The sequence below is a fragment of the Lissotriton helveticus genome, chromosome 5_1, assembly GCF_964261635.1.
Source record: "Lissotriton helveticus chromosome 5_1, aLisHel1.1, whole genome shotgun sequence".
NCBI classification, from domain to species: Eukaryota; Metazoa; Chordata; class Amphibia; order Caudata; family Salamandridae; genus Lissotriton; species Lissotriton helveticus.
This window is the reverse complement of record NC_136065.1, coordinates 48,580,620-48,605,252: the sequence shown is the minus strand read 5'-3', so window position 1 is coordinate 48,605,252 and position 24,633 is coordinate 48,580,620. Positions and strand designations below refer to the sequence as shown.

At 44.4% G+C, this 24,633-nt stretch overlaps 1 protein-coding gene across 2 annotated transcripts; it reads left to right on the top strand.

The window, feature by feature from the left end:
• Positions 1-316: 316 nt before the first annotated feature.
• LOC144754120 (uncharacterized) lies at positions 317-24,388 on the top strand. 2 transcript variants are annotated; one of them, XR_013594665.1, is made up of 3 exons: positions 317-395; positions 509-596; positions 1,074-1,447. XR_013594665.1 is itself a non-coding variant. In XM_078641687.1 (3 exons), exon 3 carries the CDS (start codon positions 22,848-22,850, stop codon positions 24,093-24,095), a length of 1,248 nt encoding a protein of 415 aa, XP_078497813.1. In that variant the 5' UTR covers positions 317-395; positions 509-596; positions 17,415-22,847; the 3' UTR covers positions 24,096-24,388. The 2 variants fall into 2 exon arrangements, 1 of the variants encoding a protein (XP_078497813.1); XM_078641687.1 differs by lacking the exon at positions 1,074-1,447 and adding an exon at positions 17,415-24,388.
• Positions 24,389-24,633: the final 245 nt, after the last annotated feature.

Here is a 24,633-nt window from a genome sequence, read left to right as displayed (position 1 = left end):
TTCCTTATTACGTTATTTGTATAAAACCACTTATATGTTTCTATCATTGATTAATAGATAACAGGGGGCATATTTTATTCATATGTCTTTAGGTTTATTCGAACTACGGCGAAATAGGAGGACTCCCACCTCCATATCGGAGTGGTTAGGACTAACAGGCAATTGGCGCCAAAATTCCCTTGTTGTTTTGGAAGAATAACCACTTAATGGCATTATCTTCCGGTGAGTGTTTGTGTTTTTAATATATTATCGAGGTACCAACAAGAATGTGAACATGGGTACTGACAAGGCATCTATTATTGTTTTATATCAACAAGGGAACCATATATAAGAGAAGGGCTGGACGGGCTGCTGGAACATAGATATTTGAGGTGCAGCTCTTGAACACCCATTAGGTATGTTTACTGTCGGTGATATTGGTCAATGATAGAAATGTAAGAGTGGTTTCTTACTAATAACGTAATAAGCACCGATTTGACAATATATATTTTTCTGTCCTATAAATAAGCTTCCTGTACACCATGTGGAGCCCTAAGGTGCCTCGCGCAGAGAAAAATAGTGGTAATATTACCTTACCCACCTCTTGACTTCATGAGGTGAGTGCTTTTTATATATATTTTTTTGAGAACTACATGTTTATGAAATTGAGGTATTGATTTTAGAGTGGTTTCCCTAAGAACATAAGGTCATAAGATATGTGATAGGTGGGGAGTGTGTGTTTAAATGTGGACCATGCAGGCAATTTTGTACATTATTTTATTCTTTATTGTTTACTATCTATGTGTTACACATGTCTTTGTGTATAAACTTTAATGTGACAAGACTTTTATGGATTTTTAGGATAATGCCCTATGAGGTAGAGCAACTACTGTCAATGAGTTGTATATTTTATTGTGCATATCTTAACAGGATAAGACATGCATGGATTAATGTCAATATACATTGTTTTCATGTCTTTTAAGGATGAGGCCCTAGGGGGTGCCAAAAGAGGAATATAGAAATGATTTGTATTTGAGAAATAAGTCTTTCTCTTTGATATTGATATGCATATATTTATGTTTTGTTTTCATTAGGTTTTTAATGAGTTTTATATAAACAAGAGAGACTAGTATCTGGCTTCTCTTGAAGAAGGTGGTTGCTATCAGAGAAACACCACCGAAATGCGTCAACACATTTTTCTGTTCACCTGATTGTATCCAAGGAATATGTTCATGCCCAATAAATGATTGCATTGATGGACATATGAACAGACAAATTAAATGAATTCCATGTGGAACAATCCAAGCATGATGTAATCATTATATTGCACTTTTTCTTTGTCTCTCATTTATGTTAAGTGGTTTTTATGTATTTTTATGACCCTGATGATGTTGTGATTTTTGTCTTTTTCAATTTTAAACAAAAAATCAACACTGTTTTTAATAAATTCATATATATTTTGCATACACCTTGGTAGTAATTAGTTTTTGTACTATAATTGCCTAGGAGGGTCCGTTTTCTGAAAGTGTACGTGACGATTGTGTGAATCTGCCCCATTGTAATTTGATAATTCTAAGTGTGAAATAGACTTTGAGAACCTTTTGGTGATCCCAAGAGTACTCAGATTTTTTATTTACTTTAGTATCGATGGCACTGGCAATAGTGACACTCTAGTCCAATGCCTTTCTGATGTAGTGTCGAGTATTTCCCAGATGAAACTCGAACTTAAGACACAAGATAGTTCCTCCTGTCGCCTACCAGCTCAAAGCCCCTTCACCCAGATTGTACTGCTAAACTACAGGCTTTAAACACTTTCCTGGAAATTGTGAAATCTGCAATATCTTTAAGCTTCACGTTCCACAATTCAGTGTCTGGACCTCAGATTACACAAATGACCAGAAGTGCCAAACGTAGGTTTATCCCATATATCATGGCTACATGTCCTGGAATAACATGTAAAACCCTGCAATGGATTTAGTTTGTCTCACAAGGACCTGGAACCCCTGAGTGCTCTGGGGCCGACAGTGTGAGAAGCACTGGGTACTTGGAATGAGTCCACAAAGTGAACCACTGTGAGGACGTCAGTGATTAGATTCATCCTATTGGTCCCTCTGAACCATACCTAAAGCCCGTTAGATAAAATATTGAAATACATCTTCAAGGATTAAACACAGTGCCACAGACTTCTTGCTCAGGTATGTGTGTGCCCACTAAGTTCATAGGACACGGGCCCTGAGTGGCTGGAGTTCATTCCAGCAGCTGTTCTTGAACCTGAACCGGGTCCACCAGGCCCTGGCAGATCACCCGGAGTGTGCCCCAGGGCAGTGTGTCAATGCAGCGGCTGGAGGGTGTGCTGCAGTCAGAGCAGCGGCTGGAGGGTGTGCTGCAGTCAGAGCAGCAGCCAGAGGGAGTGCTGCAGTCAGAGCAGCAGCCCGCAGGCACGTGACACGGCTGCACCAATCGTTTGCTTCTCCGGTCTGCGCCTGGTTGCAGAATGCCTCACTTCACGTCACGTCCTTTTGTCAGAATTGCAGCTAACTGACTGAGAGCTAATGTCGGACGTGAACAGGTCACAGTGGGGTGCTCACGCCTCGCTGCCGGACATTGGGGACAACACGGATAACATGTTATTTTACAGACTAACTGCTATCTGAAAATGATTCTAACTTTGTGACACTCGTTTCTACGTAAGATAGGTAAGTCTGCGTGTACTGTATTGAAATGTGTCTGCGCAATTGCACTAGGCATGACCATTTATGTGACATATATTACAAAAGGGATTATTTCTGGCCTTCATTAATACATCTTCATTATACTGTACAGCGGAAGTCCTGTTATGACACCAGAATAGCAATGTGTGCTAAATAATACTGCAAGTATTCCAGCTGCTGGTTTCCATGCAGAAGTTTGCCACTGAACTGTGATGTTATTTGGGGGAAGGGTTACTCAGATTGACGTAACAAACTCTTTAACCCACTGAGTTATCTTGCATAGAACACAGAGATGTGACTTACATTTCGCACGCAGTGTTCCGCAGAAGGCACGTTAACCCTCAAAGCCATTTTCTGAATCTTCATGCCTTTGATCTTAAATTGCTCGTAGATCTCTCCAGCAAATGCATAAACCACCTGAGCTTTCTAGCGGGTGCTATACCCAAGACCTACAAGATGAAGGTAGATCTCTACAGCAGATGCTTAATCTACTACACTAACTCAAAGTGGCAAATTAAAGAAGCCGGGACAGTTTTAAAAAATGTCATATTTTTTGTCAATTTCATTGAGGATGCATGGAGACGGATTAATTCCTCTGATTTACTGGAACAAAGGCCATTGTTTGGGTCTCGCCTACGCAGCGCGCATGCACTGAATAGGAAAAAGACCTTATGTAATTGATTCAGTCTAGCAGGCAAAAACGTGCACACGTCGCATTGCTTTGAATGTGAATGCGTGCGCGTTTGACGATTCCCTTGCAGGAGCGAGTAGTGCCATGTGTTAGCAATTATTGCGCGCACTCCCGCAAGGTAAACGCTACTGTCCCTGCTCTCCGCCACACTCCCCCTACCCCCTACTTGCGCAAGGCGCGAGCGCTTGTTTACTTTTTGGAAGCAGTCGCTGAGAAATTGGTGAAGTGAAGCTTTTCTCTTTCCTTCTGCTCTTTGTGGATCAGGTGGGCATCTATAGGGATAAGTGATGGTTTCTTGCGGTGCTTGACTACAGGGTTGACTGGCAGCTCAGGCCCTGTATCCATTGGGGCTTGGCAGTGTTCATTGTTTTAGAAGGTACTGATTTGTTTCCATCGAGTGTGGAGGTCTGACTTGTTTCCTGTCTCCTTGCCTCGGATCCTCAAAGAAATAAACACAGATTCCCAATCTGACCCTCCTGCTTGACATGCTTTCAGAGTTGCAGTTGGTACGAAGCACTCTCGGTTTCATGGTGAACACAGCATCTTGAAACTTCTAATTCTTCAATATTCTGCAGCCTGAAGCAATGTAAACCTCCTAAATTAAAACATAAAATCCTGAACGTTTTTACATTTTTCTTTCATGGTTTTGCTTGCGGCCATTTGACTAGTGTTAGATGTTACTTTGCTCGGTTTGTTACTTAATCTGGTAATTTCAAAACCTCATGGTTCTCGCCAGAATGGAACCTGTGAAACCTTTACATTTGGGGGACCCTTCTTTCACCAGCGCTCCTGCAGAAATGCTAAGACATGAGTGAATTAAATATTGCATTCCTTTCACAGAGGAGTCCAGAGGCTTAGCGCTTGGAGATCCAGAGGTGTCGGAGCCAGGCAGGGATATTTGCACGTGACAAGTGGTGCCAACAAGAAGCATTGTTTTCTGCACCACGTGATGCGCAGAGATGGCACCAATGAGCGTGGATCTCTGTTCTAGGCAGTGGGCTTGTCCGCTACTCCAACCCACGCTTGGCAGTGCCCCATTTTCACCCGCTCTGATTAATGAAATGCTTCTGTCCTCGTCTTTCCTTTTTGCAAGTCTCCCAGTTCAGGTTTACCAAGTCGTACATTCTGCCTAGGTCCGTTCTTCCTGGAGCGCGGGCCCTGGAGTGCTCCTTGCAGTCACTTCAGACCCCGGAAAACACCAGCGTCACTAGGTCTTATGAATAATGTAGCACAGAGAGGCTTCTTCTCCAGTATTGTGTGCAGACATTGGGCTGAACGAGCTGGGAGCATGTTTGGCATGCCAGGGGACGGGAGCGATGGAGGGCTTTTGTGCTCCAATTTTCCGAGGGCGGTGAACCTTGTCACAAAAATGCGCGTGGCAAAATGTCGGGAATACACATGCTAACTTTTTTTGTACCTTTCCTCCCCAAAGACGTGAAGTAGGGCAGGGATGTTTGTAGTTTTTGTGGACTCTTTCCTATTTGTGACTAAACCATTGCTTCAGTAGACAAACAGCTTTCTTTCTTTTTTTTGTTATCTTCATTGCTTTGTAAAATAGAAAGCAGCATTTAAACACTGATCTGTTTGGATAACTGTCAAATTGTTTAATTCTATCAAGGTATGTTTGTATTATATATATAATTAAGGTGACCTAACGTACTAAAAAATATTAGTCAGCAGACACCTGGTTCAAAGCAGTGGTTCCAACATAAGTACGAGATCAGTGCACTAGTCTGACCTAGAGGTCATCACCTCTGCATTGCACCACTGGGCACACAGCCAAAGCCCTCCGTTTTACAGTTGCTCCCATGTTGTTTGGATAGCAGTAGACCATTAATCTCTTGTTTCCGGTGAGATCTATTTGGATAGTCTGAAGTGAAGACTCTGGTGAGAGCCATTGAGTTAGTGATGGTGATTAGTATTACCACCATCTAAATTTTGATCACTCTGTGGGGCCTGGGAAAGCATACCAATATTTCCACATCATTGCGGCATATTTTCAGATTTGCTGATTAGTGCCAGTGGAATTACCTCACAAGAGTTACACAACTGATTTCTACCATTTCATGTGGCTTGGCAATAGTTTCCTTTTTCAGCTCTAGCCCATCTTGTTGGCTGCTCTGCTCTCAGTGGCTTGCAGTGTTTAGCCAATGCAGAACTGCTGAAAGCATACACATCTCAATTGTTTGGAATTGCCTTCCCTAATAACAGGATAGGAAAGATAATACAATTGAAATTAAAAAATTGGCCGCATATCTTTTCTCTGCATGCATGTGGAATAAAGGGGTTCAGGCAGATCAGGTCGATTATCCCTTTCAAGGTTTGCCCGGCGTTAGCCGCTTCTCACCCAACTCACGATTTATCAAATAAAGAGGCAGGCGCTGGAGACTGGAAGGCAGGAAACAGGAGTTTATTCCGACGGAGCAGAACACGTCAAATCAGACAACAGGGTATCTTCTCGAGGTGCTCCAACCGCATCTCTGAGGCCTGGCCTCTTATACACAGTTTTATGACTTTATTACATTTGTGACATCCGTGGTATTGCTTTGAAGTACGGAAAAGGCATCTTTGGAATCCCCGGTTCAGGCCCATTCCCACACATATCTACAGTAGGAGTCCCCACCCCTAACCTCAGCATGATGGCTATCGCGCAGCTGGACATTCCGCTGGGAACAGAAATGCGGGTGATCGGTCGGATCTAGGGCTGTGAGGGCATTGATTAATCCCCGCTCCTTTGAAGTGAGGCGAGGTCCTATTGTTGGGGCAATAAACTGCATCTGTTGGGCTAAGTGATGGCCTGGGATCAGGCCGGACAATTGGGCAAGGAGGAAGGGGTTATCAAAGGGCCTGTTCTAAGGGTGGGATGAAAGAGCGAGGGGGCTGGGGTTTCAGCACGGGATGTGGCTCTGAGACAGGGTCGTGTTTAGAGGTGCGTTTATGACCAAAGCAGGAGAGACCGGGGGCTGTCAGGGCGCGGGGGGGGAATACTTGCGAGGCTGGGGAGTGAGGGGGAGAGACGCGCAGGCTATTGGCAGTGGGCAGAGAGGTCATGACACACAAAAAGGCTGCTATCTATGTTCGCGATGGGGCCTAAAAAGGGGGCAAGATGGCGTGGCCACTGTTTCGTGACTTTCGCTTTACTTTCAACAGTGGCGAGGGTGAAGATAAATGAACGCCGCTTATGTATATATACATTGTCATTTTCCACAGTCGCCGCTTTTTAACATAAGTCAGTTCATTTCTGTGTTTATCATAACTGACGGGGTGTACATATAGTCGTGTGTGGTTAATGAGATAGCGTTTGTCAGTACTGGCAGATTGCATATAACTATGTGTAGTCGATGCGGCATACGAGATGGAATACATATGAATTTACATTTGTCGTGTTTAACAGTGACCGATGAAACATTTTGAAGGCAACAAAAGTGGTTGAGGGAGGAAATTAGTCCAATACAAGCAATTAGTCAGGGGAGGGGTAGAAAGTTTTAAAAAAAGGGGGGGTCTTCGCCACAGTGTCTTTTTAGTAGTGAGCCATCACTGGTAGGCTCTGGTAGTTCGTTTTCTTCCGTTGGCGCTGTTGACCACCGGCGGTGGAGCTATAGGTCCAGCTCAGATCCTTCTTAACACGTCGCAGGGTGCGATCTGTCCTCTGCTGTTAGACCACAGTCCTGTTTCCTAACTAATCTTTTAAGGGTGCCTCATGCTGGGCACCTGCATTTCTTTCTCCTTCCGCGGCAAACCCTACTCTACCTAAATGCTGTTCTTCTTCTCTGAGTCAAAATCCACGTGAAAAGAAAAAAAGGGGGGGGGGGGGTTGGTCGGATAATCGAGGGAAGAGAGGGCGGAGTAGGACCAGATCTTCGAGACAAACCAAGGGAGCAAAGGGTGATGAGCAGGCAGGTCCATCAATCGGGCTCAAAGGGGCGAGGACTTCTGGCACGCGTGGGTCAACAAGCAGAGGGCTTCAAGGCAGCCCTCTATCCTTTCATTTTCTGCGTTTGAGAGTGGTGCCTCGTCCCGCGTCCCGTTGCTCTGCGGCTCCACCTTAGGTCGAGGTCACACGTGCCTCATGATCTGCGGCCAGGTTGTGCGTCACGTCCGGTCCCTCTCCTCCGGTGACTGTGTATCTTTGAATGGGTACAAAACATGTTTTAGAGAACTGGCAGGAGAGGACATTTATACATTTCATTTCTGCCCCAAATCTAAGTAGTTGGGGGTACGTTCATCGGTCACGGTCAGAAGTTATCACTGTGGAGCATGTATACAGGCATGTCTACTGAGTTTGTACTAAGTCTATTTGGCGTTCATTCATGACGTATAGGGAGAGAGGTCAGACTCCTATCAGCTGTGTATTCCTTCAAACTCGAAATCGGATCCCTCGATAGAGACTCGTCTCTCTAACCCAAGCCCTGGCAGTCTTCCATCATCATGAGAGAGGGGTAGGGGCTAAACATTCTTTTCTCGGGGAGCAACAGTTAGTCAGGGTCATCAGTTATACTTCGGGATATGGAGCTGGGGTCAATCGGGAGGAACAGGGACGTTTTGGACATCCGTACTTGGGTGCAGAGAGGTGGGGCAATCTGGGCATTGGACATTGTGTTTCTAACGAGCTGAGAACAGAAGGCCATTGACATATAGTCCTCCTATAAAAGGCCAGATTAGGGGACATCAGTCGTCTTACCTGTCCTTTCCTTCATAGCCAATTCAAGTTCCATCATTTTACAGAAAGGAGAGGTAGTAATATGGCAAATTACAATTGTTTTAGTTTCTGTCAATTTGCCGAACACCTTTGTGTTTGAATACCAATTAGGCTCGTGCCGGCGGGGCACGACGTTACCACACAAAGGAAGAGGGAACAGGGGGACCCTCGGAGGGAGAGTCGTCCACATTTTAAATGACCTATTCGGTACACGTACGACATGGAGAGAGAGAGAGAGAGAGAGAGAGAGAGAGAGAGAGACGTATACAATAATAGGCCATTTAGTGCGCACACAACACAAAACAGTAGGGGTCAGGTTATATAGGAACACAGACTGAGGGACGACGTAAATCCATACACTACGTACACATGAATTCGGGCGGGTAGTACATGTATTATATACAAAAACCCAAGACAAAACATAGAACAGTACTTGGCCAAAGAGATTTCCTCCTGCATGCTGCGCATCCTTAGTATCCTATTTAATTCACCTGGCTGTCTTTTGCTGTTGGCCTTGGTTGCAAATACTTACACCTTTGTCAATTGTTCGGGAACTAACCTGGTCGGGCTAATACTCACGGTGGGATCTTCGAATCGTTTTTAGCGAATGGGTATCCAGGCTGAGGCAACGGAGGGTGTCAGTCGGGAGAGCAATGGGCAGCTTTGAGTTTCACGTCTATGAGGGTGCAAGAAGGAGGTGGTAAATCTTAAACATCGACAATATTCCTAGTCTTCCAGGAGGAGGGTACTTGGGTAAACCTCACCCCGGAATATTCCTGAACTTTCCCCTATTTAGTTACCGTATGAATCTACTCTTAGGTGCACGTCATTCTTGGTTGCATTATCTGGGGTGCCGGTTGGAGTCATATTTTTGTCATACTGCAATAACCCGCCAAGTTTCTGCTTCAGGCCACCCTTCCAGTCGCTGGGTTCAGAGAGAGAGAGACAACCGTTTCTAAGTAAGGGAGTATTATATCTTTGTTTGTTCGTCGTGTATAGGCATCATGTTCAGACCCCTTTTTCCCCATTCATCGGCCGTTCAATCATCACTCAAGTCATACATAAAACATCTTTCTTATCAAGTCAAACGTGTGCAACGTGTATCCAGTCGAGTTATACACATCCGGGCAAACACGCGTGCATTCATATCACACAAATTCGTCACGTTCTCATAGGCAGTCTCCATAGATAATATATAATTTTTCCCCCGCGAACCATGGCGTGTTGCTTAGGTCTTCTCCATTCTTTAATCGATGTCCCGATGTGACCTGCAGAAAGAAGGGGAAAAGAAGGGGTGGGGGCAGCGTTTTAAAACACATCCGCGCGCATAAACCCGAAAAGGCTTTTACTTACCACATATTCGACCTATCTCCGCGGGATGCAGTCCCTTTCATCTCGGCGTTTTAAGCCCAGAGGGACTGGTAGTGCGGGAGAGACAATCATTGATGGACTGTATATTGCATAGATCGCCCACGTGTGGTATTGCGGATCGTGTGTAGGGGAGGGTCAAAACAAAAGGGTAGTCAGTGTAAAGTGTGGGGGTGAACTCGTGCTCTCCTTCGAGGAGGAGGGATGGTCTACAGTGGTACAGGGTCTTTTTTGTTCATCAGGCACGGTAACTAGAGGGGCTAGGTGGCATTCCTTCGGAGTGGCTTAGGGGCATCTGAAACAACTTCCCTGACATATGTGGCATATAAAGTAAAGGCTAAATACCGGGACCTTTATCGATTGCTTTACGTTGCACAAAAGTAAAAACACACGCAACAGACCTGGACCATTCACATTTGCAATGTTTCTGTGTACTTTGCTTTTTAACCTTTAAGTAATCGAATTGCTTTATCTCACCTGTATTTTACGTATATCGTAAACAATGGCCATTTATTTCGAAACTTACCAATCCAAGTGCTACAACTATGTTTGCTTTTCACAAAGACTTTTATTAAAAAATGTTGGCGTACACATGCGGGCCTACAACCACGTGGGCCGGCCACGGAGCAGACTGGAACTGTACATGAGGGCATATTTATTTGAGGAAAACGTAACGGAGTCGGTGGTCGTTGATTACATAAAGGTACGATAAGTGCAATAAAATCATATCGAAAATTCATTGTGGGCAAGTACCATAAGTGTCGAAAATTCGAATTTTCAAAAATACTGTAATCAATGACGCGTCAGAACTTAACATAAATTCATTGTCCGAATGTTCAATCAGTACCCATCCCCTCCCGCCATGCGCTTAAAAAAAAAACTGCATACATATCTCATGATGTCAAGGCTGAACATCCGGAACACAACAGGGAGTTGCGAGTTTCGTTTGTACCGGCGCCATTTTGGGTGGGGTCAGGCAGGTCCATGTATAGTCAAAATTTCTCCACCAACTCATGGTTGGACCAGAGCCTCTTTGGGCAGTCCAAAAGTTTCGTTAAAGGGCAACAGAAGGGACCGGTGACATGAACCATCAATCAAAAAAAAAGGGGGGGCAACAATCTTTCCTACCGGGTCATACTGGTGTTCCACCGGAACTGATCAAATCGGTAGTCTGCAGTATTTTTGGTCATTCAAACTGAGGCTGGCGTCAGCATGAGGGCGCCAACGTCTCGTGGCTACGTCTTGGTCGTTCTGCGGACAATCATGGCAGTCGTTCCCCATCGGGGGCCTGGGGCCCCTGCAGTTCTCATAGAATCTTCAAGGCTGAGGAGAACGCTTCTGAACGGGGGCCTATATTCTGGTTGACAGGCGACCAGGCCATCTTTTCACGCCAGGCCCATTCCTGCAGAGTCGACCGCCATTTTTAGGAGTTCTGCAGCTCCCGGCAGTCACTGGGTCGCAGGAGCAGACGGACTCCAGCCTGTCGGGCGAAGCGTTGTTGCACCGCCACAGTGGACGAGACCCTGCTGGGTGAGTGGAGCGTCGCTGCACTGCAAGAGTGGACGAACCCTTGTCGGGTGAGTGGAGCGTCGCTGCACCGCAAGAGTGGACGAACCCTCGTCGGGTGAGTGGAGCGTTGGGGGTGCAGCTGAGGGGCCTCCACCTGGGGAGGCGGGAGAGGCTCGTCCGCGCCGCCTCTTCCTCCCAGTGCACCCCACGCCGTCTCGCTGACATTCATTATGGCTGGACCAGGCGATGAAAGAAGGGGGGGTCAGAGGCATAAGCAAGACATCCCCCCCGTGGCCTGCAAGGCGCCGGAAGAAGAAGAGAATGGGAAGACCAGTACATTCCGGGCCGGGCCATTCATCCCACGACTTCTCCGGCCGATGGCGGCCAGTCGCTCTTTGCCACGGCCACAGGAGCGGGTCCCCCCGGTCAGCCAACCGCGGGGCTCGTCAAGCGGAACGCTGGTACATCCTGGGGCAGGCCTCGGCGCGTGGTGTCGCCTCCGGGCTATTTGCGCAATGGTCCTCCACCCCAGGCCGCCGCCGACGCTACCTCGCCAGCTGATGGCTTTTGTAGACTTTTCTAACGCCCAAAAACCTACTAAAAAGTAGCCCAAAGGAGCCCAACATTGCTACTTTGAGGAAGGAGAGACAGGAACGGCGTCAAGCAGACGGCGAAATGCATTGTGGGTTTGTTGTTGCAGCCGTTTGCCATGTAAATAGTTGCTTGATATATAGTTGTACAATAAAACGTTTTAACATGTTACTTTGCTGGAGTGTTGTATATTTATAATATTTGCGTAGGGTTTTGTCGTTATTTGGGCGGGGTGGGCGGTGGAGCCGGGCTGTCTTGCAGTCATCATGGCGTTGAGTTCGGCTCTTCTCACTAGTTTCATATTTCTCCTGAGGGGTTGTTCCTAATGTTTCTATTTTATTAGGGGTGTCCTCCGGTGGAGCCAGATGATCTACCTCTAATAAATGGTCCGGGCTGAACCAACTACTGAACAATGGGGGGAAGATAGGCATGACGGGTTACAACGGGGACAAAAGTCTGCACTACCTATCCTTCACTACTTTGCGGAGACTAGATAGAATATTTCTATTCTACAGTATTCGCAAATAGGGAATACCCAAAGAGAGAACCAATTCCAAACAGTCAGTGTTCGGACAAACAATCAATCAATCAAATGAGGAATAAAATAGGTGCGACGGGTTGCAACGGGGGCAAAAGCCTGCGCTACCTACCCTTCACTATCTGCAAAGAGAGAGATCTTCCTGTTCCTCCCTGTTTGTAGGCATAGAAGATCCTTTCAGAGAACCAATTCCGAACGATTAATGTCCGGTCAAACAATCAATCAATGAGGGATAAAAATAGGCACGACGGATTACAACGGGGGCAAAAGCCTGCGTTACCTATCCTTCACTATCTGCAAAGACTAAACAGAGTATTGCGACTCTGTGCTTGTTTGCAAATAGAGAATGATCCAAAGAGAACCAATTCCAAAACAATAAATGCTTGGATAACAATCAATCAAATGGAGAGGGAAGTAGGCGCGACGGGTTACAACGGGGGCAAAAGCCTGCGCTACCCACCCTTCACTATCTGCAAAGGGAGAATACTCCTATCCTTCCCCGTTTGTAGACAGAGAATCTCTCAGGACAAAACAATCAAATGCGTAATACTAGTATTTTCCAATGACAATCAAACAATCAATTCGCAATTCGTCGTGTTACACGACCTTACCCGGACCGTATGGACAGTTTCTCGTCTTCCGCTTCGAGCGCCCGATTGTCCTCTATTCTCCGTAATTGCTGTGGCACTCCTGATGGTTCCCAGTCAGGACCGTAGATCACTCAAGAGAGGTCTGCTCGGAACCAGTGAAGTTCGGATGATCGGCTGCCAGACAAGGGTCTATCGGGCAGGAGCTCTTCTCGATCGTTGCAGTCGTTCACTCTGTCATTGGGACCTCTCCCACTGGATCCACCTGTCGCTGATGGGCCCCACGTTGGGCGCCAATTGTGGAATAAAGGGGTTCAGGCAGATCAGGTCGATTATCCCTTTCAAGGTTTGCCCGGCGTTAGCCGCTTCTCACCCAACTCACGATTTATCAAATAAAGAGGCAGGCGCTGGAGACTGGAAGGCAGGAAACAGGAGTTTATTCCGACGGAGCAGAACACGTCAAATCAGACAACAGGGTATCTTCTCGAGGTGCTCTAACCGCATCTCTGAGGCCTGGCCTCTTATACACAGTTTTATGACTTTATTACATTTGTGACATCCGTGGTATTGCTTTGAAGTACGGAAAAGGCATCTTTGGAATCCCCGGTTCAGGCCCATTCCCACACATATCTACAGTAGGAGTCCCCACCCCTAACCTCAGCATGATGGCTATCGCGCAGCTGGACATTCCGCTGGGAACAGAAATGCGGGTGATCGGTCGGATTGGCATTGATTAATCCCTGCTCCTTTGAAGTGAGGCGAGGTCCTACTGTTGGGGCAAGAAACTGCATCTGTTGGGCTAAGTGATGGCCTGGGATCAGGCCGGACAATTGGGCAAGGAGGAAGGGGTTATCAAAGGGCCTGTTCTAAGGGTGGGATGAAAGAGCGAGGGGGCAGGGGTTTCAGCACAGGATGTGGCTCTGAGACAGGGTCGTGTTTAGAGGTGCGTTTATGACCCAAGCAGGAGAGACCGGGGGCTGTTAGGGCGCGGGGTGGGAATACTTGCGAGGCTGGGGAGTGAGGGGGAGAGACGCGCAGGCTATTGGCAGTGGGCAGAGAGGTCATGACACACAAAATGGCTGCTATCTATGTTCACGATGGGGCCTAAAAAGGGGGCAAGATGGCGTAGCCACTGTTTCGTGACTTTCGCTTTACTTTCAACAGTGGCGAGGGTGAAGATAAATGAACGCCGCTTATGTATATATACATTGTCATTTTCCACATGCATGGGTCACTGTTTCAGGATTGAGTCCTCGGCTACCTCCAGTTTTGTAAACAAAGCAATGTTTACTACATATTTTTTCTCATAGTTCATGCTGGTAGAATTGGTACATGCCCCTAGAAGTCAGCTTCAAGTTCAGTAGCGGTATCAGAGCCTTACAGAGCATGAGGCCCTGTTCTGGAAATGTACATCCGTATTATGTCCTGAACTTGTTGTAAGACACCTCCCAAGCTGTGAATAGGCACCACACGTTCACTGAAGGGTAGTCATTTCCAACTTCTCTACAGTGCACAGACCTCTCTGCATTGCTTGGCAGTTAAGGGAAGAACACTCCCTTGGCTGTGCCCCTTACACACTGTTTGTGCTTCTGAAACTTTGCCTGAGTCTGATGCCACGCTAGACGGATCAGGCCCTGGAGTTGCATGCTGACCAAATGCAGTACTTCTCTCTTCGGCTCTGCTCTGATTGTTGCTGATCCTTTCCTTCACAAGACTGGATGGCTGGACTGGGCAGACTGCTCGATCCTTAGCAAATGCATTCTCTCGGTTATGTACTTCAGGGCTTTCTTTTCTCTCATTTATGTCAAAATGGCTCATCAAGAGAGCCTCACAACCCACCATTTATCACTGTACAGATGACATTAACTCTTGGTCATTCTTTCCTTACTTCTTCCCACTTGGTTGGGCTTGCTGGCACCCACAGACAGGAATTTAACTTCATGTGGACAGATGCAAGCGAGCCCAGATAATTATAAGAGAGGAAAATGTAGGCCTCAATACCAGAATGTGGTATCGGAAGGCTTGATTGACCCAGCTTGACGTAGATATGCCCAGCGAGTTACGTAGGAGGTAGATCATGAACTGAGCGTCCGAATTTGGCAGCCAAAGGTCAGATTGTCCCAGCTGTACATGGACCACCACGTCCACCATGTCCACCACCACCCCTTCCACCGCTAACACCACCAGGTCCACTGCCAATACCACCACCACGTCCACCGCCAACACGTCCACCACGACCATGTCCACCACCACCACGTCCACCGCCAACACCACCATGTCCACTGCCAACACCACCACCACGTCCACCACCATGTCCACCACCCCCATGTCCACCACCCCCACGTCCACCACCATCATGTCCACCACCTCCACCACCACCACCACGTCCACCACCACCACATCCACCGACACCACGTCCACCACTACCACCACGTCCACCACCACATCCACCACCACCACATACACCAACGCCACGTCCAACACCATGTCCACCACCACGTCAACCACCATGTCCACCAACATATCCACTACCACCACGTCCACCACCATGTGCACCACCACGTCCACAACCACTATGTCCACCACATCCACCACCACCATGCCCACCACCACCACGTCCAAAACCACCATGTTCACCGCCATGTCCACCACAACCATGTCCACCACCACCACCTCATCCACCACCACGTCTACCACCACCACGTCCACCACCTCACCCACCACCAGCACGTACACCACCACCACCTCATCCACCACCACAACCACGTCCACCACCACCACCATGTCCACCACCACGTCCACCACCACGTCCACCACCACCACGTCCACCACCATGTTCACCAACACCACCACCACGTCCACCACCACCACCACATCCACCACCACATCCACCACCACCAAGTCCACCACCACCCTTGACAGGTAAAGTGTCACTGGAGGGCAGGGGTAATAGAAGTGTCAACCCCGACTGTACATGGGACATTTAAGGATGCATTGGGTGCGACAAGACGGGAATAGGGACTAGAAGTATTACACCAGACCCAAGGTACCTTTTGAAGAGGCGCAATGTCACAGGGCCTCCTGTAAAAGCACTCGCAAAATCTCTACCTCACAGTGGCATACCTGCACGAGCCACTCACTCAAAACAAGCAGTGGCATAACCAATATGTCTCGCCTTTGGGACCTTATAAGTGTTTAGCCATGCAACACTTGATGTTGTTGCACCAAGGATATTGTGCTGGATAACTAAACACTTATAAGGTCCCAAAGGCGAGACCTATTGGCTATGCCAATGCTTGTTTTTATGATGCTCGCAAGTATGGTCCTGTTCCAGCATGAGACTGGCCCGTGTGAGTCTAATTATATTAAAGCACCAAAATGGTAAGAGGACTGCTATATCTCCTGCGCTGGAAGTATCACAAGTGAGCACCATCTTTAAATGTTCTGATTGTGTTGAAATCTTATGCTTTGGATGCTCATCCATAATCATTCCCAATTTATATGCATTCCCAGAACCAATGTCTGCATCTAGATCTAAGACGATTGCCTAACTGTTTGTATCAAGTTTCAATCATTGCATCAGCATTCTATGGTCTGTGTGTAGACAATATGAATCCAAACCCAACCGCCTGTGATGTGTAATAAGTCATTTGTGCAGCGATTCCTCATTTGGGTTAGTATCTTATGTAAATATGTTTTCTCATCAGCTAATCTATGTTTAATGATTAGGGTATTTTCTAATCAATGTCCCTTTATTTGGTTGGATTGACTTAAACCTTACTGATAGAAGACTCTTCCTTGGATCTCCTCACATAGCCCGGGATTCTAATTACATTTGTAATCCTGCTGTTGTTTAGGCTAGAGGAACTCTTTCTTTTCTTTTCATCATTTCATTGTTTTGCCAAAACTCTAGGCAGATTGTTAAGTTTTTTTCCTTACCTCCGTCCAGGTTACGCCACTGTCCAAGTCATTTCCAGATCGTTGTTTAGGATAATTTTCTTCTAATAAACCTTTGTGAACTTGTATGCTCTCTCCTTCGAGAGGGGTATTTCCCTGAGATGGTGAGTTTATATCCTTATACTTCTTTGTGAATACTTCGGCTTTTGCAACTCTGGACATATCTCTTTCTTTTGGCTATGTCTTCACTCATTTATTGTTTTTGGGCTTCTTTCCTTTGACATTATGACTGCCGATTTGCAGTTATTATGGATGATTACATTCTTAGAAAGTTTGTCATATTAGGCGGTGTTGCCCCCTTGGATAATCAGCTTGTTTGACTATTGATGGATTGGCATTTTCAATGGATCTGTTTTTGAATTACTTTTGTTTTTTGTTTGTTTTAACTTGCCTTTTGAATTGTCATTACTTTGCTTGCCTTTTCTCTGGTATTCTGTTTTCCGAAAAACTACTTTGAAGAAAAAACTTTTTTTTCCTTAAATGATATTGACGCAGGAATAAATGTCTCTGCAATTTTCAATTTTTAGAACGTATCAATTCCTTGTCCTATGAGCTCTACGTATAAACAGTTAATGATTATGGCTGTTTTCTTAAAATGTTGTAATCTTTTGTACTATACATGGTTGTTATATATTGTCATATATATTTGTTGTTTTTGTGTACACTTGAAATTCTTAAAATTCTTATTTTTTCATTTGTGTTCTATGTAATTCAAATGTTCCGTTTTTCGATTCTTCCCTTTGTGTGTATATATTCATGTGTGTATTTTGTCCACTTCTTTCAGCCCTGATGAAGTTCTCCAAGAGAACGAAACGCGTTGGCTGAAAATCCCTGTCTTTCTGTGAACCGTTTAAATAACATCAATAAAGAAATTTTGAAAATTCTCAGAGAAAATTCCTGGACATTACTTGTATTCCTGCGCACACCATTCAAGAATTACTCTATGATCTGGAAAACAGTGGCACCATAGGGCGGTTGGTGTCTGGGTCTGTAGCGCGGGTCCTTTTAACAAAATAGGAAACTGGCATAGAGGTGCAGGAAGGGTAATCCACCGTCCGGTGTGTCTCTCTTGCTGATTACTAATTGGGGATTAAGTTAAGTGATATAGATTAATGGAGGGATGTACATATTAGAAACCAATTATAAAATGCTTACAATTATTTATAAAAGGACTGTCCCATTTGTATTAGGTTAAACACATTTTTGAGACATTATGACAGTAACAGGGTATAATTTACACTGTAGTATGGCACCATTTATCGTTATTAAAAGCAATGTATAATTCCCATACATTAATATTCAGAGCCACTTTATAATGGTTTAGAGAAATCTGTCAATATCATAGTCTTAGAATACATAAGTAAATCACATATTACAACCATACTGAGCGGACATAATGCTGTAAATATATATTCCTTCTCCCAAGAAGTATTGGGGCTCATGATCTGTATTGAGACCCATTTCAACACATCTCAAGCGTAAGATCCACGTCGCCTCCTTTATCCTCGGTGTGAGTTCTCTTTCACTTTCGGGGGTCCCTAGGCACCTGCTCCATACCATAAAATCCAAACAATCTGTGCCTTTCCTGCTTCTCACATGTCGCAATGTGTGCAGCTACGGGATATCTCATGTCATTGTGTAGTACTGCTCTCATGTGTTCACTAATCCTCTCTTTAACCCCTTGGGCGCGGCCGCGATTCTGTACCTGTGCGGCGTTTTTCTGAGTGGGCGGGATCATGACGGCCCCCAGCCGTCATCAGCACACGCCCACCGCGGTACATGACGGACGGGGGGCACGTCATCAGCATAGAAGGGGTTAAGAGTTCTGATAGTGCTCCCGACATATCTGTCTTTACACTGACATTCTATCGCATATATCACAAATTTGGTATTGCAATTTATATTTGATCTGATTTCAAATATTTGTGATCACGCTCAACTATAAATGTGTGACTCGTATTTTAGTGCGGTGATGCGGACGCCAGCACTAATATCATCAGTCTAACTCCTGATGCGTGGTACTTGGCAGGGCTGTGCTTCCTGGATAGTCCACGCCCCAGTGGGACCTGGAAGAACAGAACAGTATCAGGGCACATGTTCAACTCTGCCCTCCAATCCCTGCACAAAAAGAACTACCATTTCCAACCACTCGCACACCCGAACAATTCAAGATATAATCGTTTAGCTCCAATTTCATTTAAGGCTTTCCACTCGAGTTCCCTGAACCCCAAACCAATTACAAGTCCCCAAGTCCATGCTCACTAACCTGCAAAGATCATATAGAGGAGCACAACATCGCATTTATGAGGCCTTCTTGCCCAATTCGAATGCTCAACCAACATATTAAAAGGGAGATGTGACCAATCATGTTACGGAAAAATGTAAAACCACCAATCCGGGGCTCCGTGTCATTCTTCCAGTGGAAATCAAGCATTGCTTCTGGACCAGAGAGGGCAGCTAGGTGTAGGCGCCCTCGACATGAAATGCCTTGAAATAGCTGCACCAATAAGGAGTCTGAATGTGTCAAAACTCGCTACTCTCAGCGCGAAAGGGTAAGAAGTTAGCCCACTCATTAATCGAGAGCCGCGGCCAATCAGAAACGTTTATCAAAATTTGAAGCGTAAATCAATGGGTGTGGACCGGTGAGTAAACCTCAGAACTCCTACGTTCGTAAACCCACGACACTCTCCACTAGCAGGCGACGCCGACCAGAGAGGAAACTCCCCGACATGTGAACTGATTGGACCAATAAATCCTCCAATAGCAAGCCTCCTATCATCCGTACTTCTTGAAATGCCTGCACTGTTGACCAAAGATGTGCCCTCATTGGACATAAATATGGCGTCGGCTCAGCATCCTGTGATTCTGGGACTCCCCCCCCACCCCCACCCCGCGCCAGCCAAAAAGGACTGTGTCCTTCTGTGACGTCACTGGTGCCCGTGTAAAGCGCTCTGACGCCTTCGGGTCGAGTTGGCGCTATATAAAACTGCAAAAATGAAGGAACCGTAAAGCTTGTGCGTTCATGGCAAGAAAGTTAACTGCCAAACTCGCCTGCTGATTGGATCAGGGCAGCGTCCAATGGCTAACCTCTGTATCTTCCATCTCACGTGCAACACATCTGTTGTGTCCTGCTGGACACATTCTAGTTGTTGCCCGGATATGACCTACACTAAACACCCACCCACCACTGTGTCACGAGTCACGTGACACAGTCAATAAATAGAGCCGAGCGCACATGCTCGTGGCTCATTAACCCAGCAATCAATCGGTGTGCGTGTCCAGTTCGTATCTGCATGTGGGCCTAGGGCCCAGAACACAACAATGGCGACGAGGGGTGGTGGCTGAGCCCAGCCTGCCACAGCCATTTTCGTCGTGGGTGAAGGGGGAGAGAACAGCAGGGCGACATCGTGCCCCCTCCCCTCCCCCAGGATCGGCGCCAGCCTGCCGAGTGGCCCGCGGGGCGTGTGCCTTGCCCCCGGCCCAGAGGTCCACATCGAGGTGACCGGGAGCTCACCCCGCACCTAGACCCCCAGCGCAGGAGGAGAAGCGGACCGGGCAAAGCCCATCTGCACCGGCCGCAACTGTGCCCGGACTGATGAAGCAAGGTGAAGAACAAAATTTTGTTCAAACTTGTGAAGTTAATTTCCTATAATATTAATTGAACTAATAAGCTTGGGGTGAAATTACTAATCAACTAAGTTTAAGAATACATTCATTAATACACGCAGGATAAACTAATGTGCTTTATGTTGCAAACACAAAGAGAAAAACTAATAAACTAACTTTGTCTATTGTCTTTGTCATTATTAAATGCGGCTGTTTAACTAATGGCATGTGCTTATTTTGTGTGCTTATGTTATGTCCTTTCTGTGACAAAATGTTCAAGGAGTATGTGCAGTTCCTAAAGGAGAAGTAAATATAATGCTGCCTAATTGTGCTTTTTGCTAGGTAACATAATTAACAGGATTAGTTAGTAAAGGGGGTGGGTAACAGAATGGGTTTTAATTCTTTAATTAATTGATGTCTTGTGTTTGTTTAATAATAGTTTCCAAAGTGAGGCCTAAAGGTGGTTCAGAAAACATGGCTGACAGTGCTGCAGACGCAAAACCTTGTCCAGAGTGAAGTCTTTCCACATGCGTAGCTGTGAAGATTTTTGCTGCATTGTCATCATGAATTGAAAAAGCAGTTCTTTGAGTCAAACGTGCTCTCGGAGAAAAGGCTCAAGGACAGGAACTTAAAGTATTTGCCAAGGTCTGCCAAGGTTAGGAAGTAAATGTTCCAAACTCGAGGACAAGTTACTTTCCTGAGGAAGCTGAAAGCGTGAAAGTGAAAGACAATAGGGCTTATGTAAAGCCTGGACTTGGTCAAAAATCGGAGATGACCTAATATATTTTATCATGGACTGATACAGAACAGCCAATGAAAAGCTCGGAAATGCTCAAAAGAATATAAAATGTAGAAAGTTTAGCTAGAGAGAAAGGTATAAAACCTGACACTATGAGTAGGGAAAAAACTCTTACTTTCCGATTCCTGAATGACGTGACATGCTGTTGGACTTTTGGCGCATGTAAGGAAGCAGACTTTAAATGATTTTTCCTTTCTAGGTGATGCGAGAAATAGTCAGGGAAATAGATCTAGGGGATGGAAACTGTTACTTTTATTAATATTTCATGATTCTGAGCTTGCTTTGAAAATGTCAGTTTATTAATTAATTTCCTTAATAAAATGCTGCTTTCTTAATTGCTTATAAAATAAAGATTCTAAAACGTAAATGTCTTTTCCTTATCAAGGAATATAAAATAAAATTAGATTTGAAATGACAAGCTGGTCTTGTTTATTTATGATCTAGTTTCCATCAGTTGATCCAATCACCTTAAGTGGTCTGATTAATAAATAATAAATGTTTTAAACCATGATGAAAATAGATGAAACTGCAGTTGTATATAATAATGTAAATATTATGTGAATAGTTTTGATTAATCATACCACTAGATTCTGTTGCTCAAAAATTATCTCATTGGTATTATGGGCCTTTATAAGTGTTTATGATTAATGGTGAGTATTGAGGTAATAGGTAGTATTATTGAGACAGTTTTTCAAACATGAGCGCTGGATCACTTACTTGGTAGCAGAGTTACGGTTACTATGGTAACTAGCATGTTACATGGTAATACATAGGATTAATGTCTAAAACATGTTAAGTTTGTTTTTTCCAGCAGTGTGAAAATTCCTGGTTTGTGCCGGCATGAGAAGTGCGACAGGTGAAGTTACACAGTGCATTTGTTCTGTTTCAAAATAGTGGTATCGCCGTATATCACAAGTGTTGTGGTCGTACAGCACACGTTTAGGGATTTTAGGTGTGTAAGGTAGAATGCATAGTGAGGATTGTCTATGAAATCATAGCTTTCGAGTATAGGGACTTCTGTCCTGTTTTAAAACTCACTGTGAAAAGAGTTGTACAATTTATCTAAGCTTGAGTGAAGGGTAAGGAAGCGTCGTCTATCTTACTGGCGAGTGAAGATTTCTATTAGTGGGTTAAAGTCCTACTAAAGATTTATATATGCATGGTTAGGGATTGTTCTGTATGAATGTGCGTAAATGAATTTGTAATATACGATTGAGTGAAACTCTGAATTGTCTCTAAGGAGGTGTAAAATATCCTGTATGTGCATTTAGAGAGAAACGAGTTCGTTATTACCTGCGAGAAGGGGAAAGTAACCTTACTTTTATCGACAAATTTAAATATTCTGTGAAAATAGCGTCGTCTATCTCACGCAAAAAGAATACTTGAATGTTTGGGAAAGCTATTACTTAATTTTAGCGAAACAGACAAATAGTTTGTTTTTGTGGAGTTATTAACTGAATTCAATTGAAAGATTTGTAAATATGGCGCTGTGAACATTTTTTGTAAAGGAAGTGTCAGTTTAAGGAGTGAGGGACAGAGTAGCTGCAGCGGTAGCATACGTCACAAGTGTCGCGCTGTGATTGGCTAACATACGTCACAGTATTTGCGCACAGATTGGTTCACATGACTAAGGCAAGCTTACAGCTGATTGGCTCATCCTGAAAAACAGTAATTCTTTTGGTTGAGCAAAATAGTGACGAAGCTTAACTTGATTGGTTTGTTGGCAAGTTTCGCGCACGGATTGGTTGGTGTTGCAGAATAACAAGGAAGTTGTTACGATCTTTATCGAAGTAAGGGAAATTGTTTAAAAACATGGATTATTATTACAGGAAGGAGAAAAAGAAGCTTTCATGGTTTCAGAAATTGATAAATAAAATTAAACCGGACAAGAAAATTTTAACGCGAGGTGGAAGACTAATTCATAAGTACGAAACACCTGCAGCTTATATGTTAGGTGAATATGGTTGTCATACTTGTCTTTGGATTGAGAATTGGATGAAGTATACTCAAAATGATGGTGTATTAGCATGGCCAGAAGATGGATCATTTAACATGGCAGTTTTGAAAAATTTACGAGAAAAAATGATGAAACTCGTACCAAAGCCTAGACCTACTCAATTTGAAGCTTTAGTTGAATGGGAAGATGAAATGTTGGAATTAGAACGAGAGAATAGAGGAATACTAAGAGGAACAGGATTAGGTCGTGATAGAGAAACACATCAGGATAGAATGCGTCGATGGAGAAGTGCAGACATGTGTGATGGTCTGTACCCAGTGAGACTAATTGATGAGGTAACTGGACAAAAGAGTACCCAAAAGAAAAAGAAAAATAGCGAAGAAAGTGATTCAGAGGATGCGATATTAGAAGAAATTTATACTAGAAAACCGCCACCTTATCAACCAGCTTGTTCATGGACTTCTCCAAGTACCCCTTCAAGAGAAATAATTAATGAGACATCTCCTAAAACAAATCCGAATTATAGAAAAACACCTGAAAGAGTAGAAACGAGACGTAATTCAAAAATATCAGGAGAAAGTAGAAATTATACTGAAACCTCAGTTCAAAGAAATGAAACTCCAAGAAATGAAAAAGGAACAGAAAGGTATGAGGAATTACCAAATACCTCAGAATATATTCGTTCAAAAGATGAATTAATACAGCAGTTAACTAAAAGCATGGAAGCAGTAACAGTACCTGTAACGATTGGACCTGTTCTTCCAGTATTTGATCAAAGGGAAATTAGACATTCAGCTTTAACTGTTCCATTAAATTCAGAAATACAGAAGGTGACTGAAAATTTGTATTCAGACTTGTCTGAAATACATCGAGAGAAAATAATGATGCCTGATTTAACTTTTAATCAAAGTTTGTCATGTAAAACTCCATCTGGTGCAGAATCTGATTCTGGAACTCCCGAAAAGAGTCTGAGTAAAATAGATTTAACACAAACGCCAGAATGTAAATTACTTGAATTTGCAAAATTGAAAGCAGATTTAGAGGAATTAATAATTGGAACGATTGGAACTGACAGATTGAAGGCATATCAGGATGATGAATAATCATTTATTTGCAAAAGCATAACATGGAAAACGAAAAACAAATATGATCAATTAGAGGATATGGCTTTTGAATTAGAAGTAGATTTAAGTAAGCAGAAGAATTTGCAGAAAACTTACAGGGTGGATTTCTCTGAAAAAGACATTGAAAATAAGAATACCACAGGAAGAATAACTCATATAAAAGACTTAATTGTAATTTTGAGAAAATGGGGTGAATTAAGTAAATGGAGAGCGAAATGGACCAAGAAAAGAGATGAAGACAGAACAAGTTTAGCTTTTCCTATCATAGAAAAGAAAAAGTAGTAAATGAGTTTCCAATGAGAGAAATAGCGGGAGGAGGGTATGTGCATGTCCCATGGACAAGACAGGACATTTTATTGTTTACAAATGATTTTCCTTGATTAAGAGAAAAACCTGTAGAATGGTATCGACAGGTAGACAGATTTGTGAAAGTTTCAAAAGTTTTGTGGATTGATCTTGATGGATTCTTTGACATAGTTGTCCCATCAGATTTATGGACAGAATGTAAAACTACTAT

Excerpts from the sequence above, each read along its gene's own strand:
- LOC144754120 (XM_078641687.1), top strand. The coding sequence starts at position 22,848 with ATGGATTATTATTACAGGAAGGAGAAAAAGAAGCTTTCATGGTTTCAG.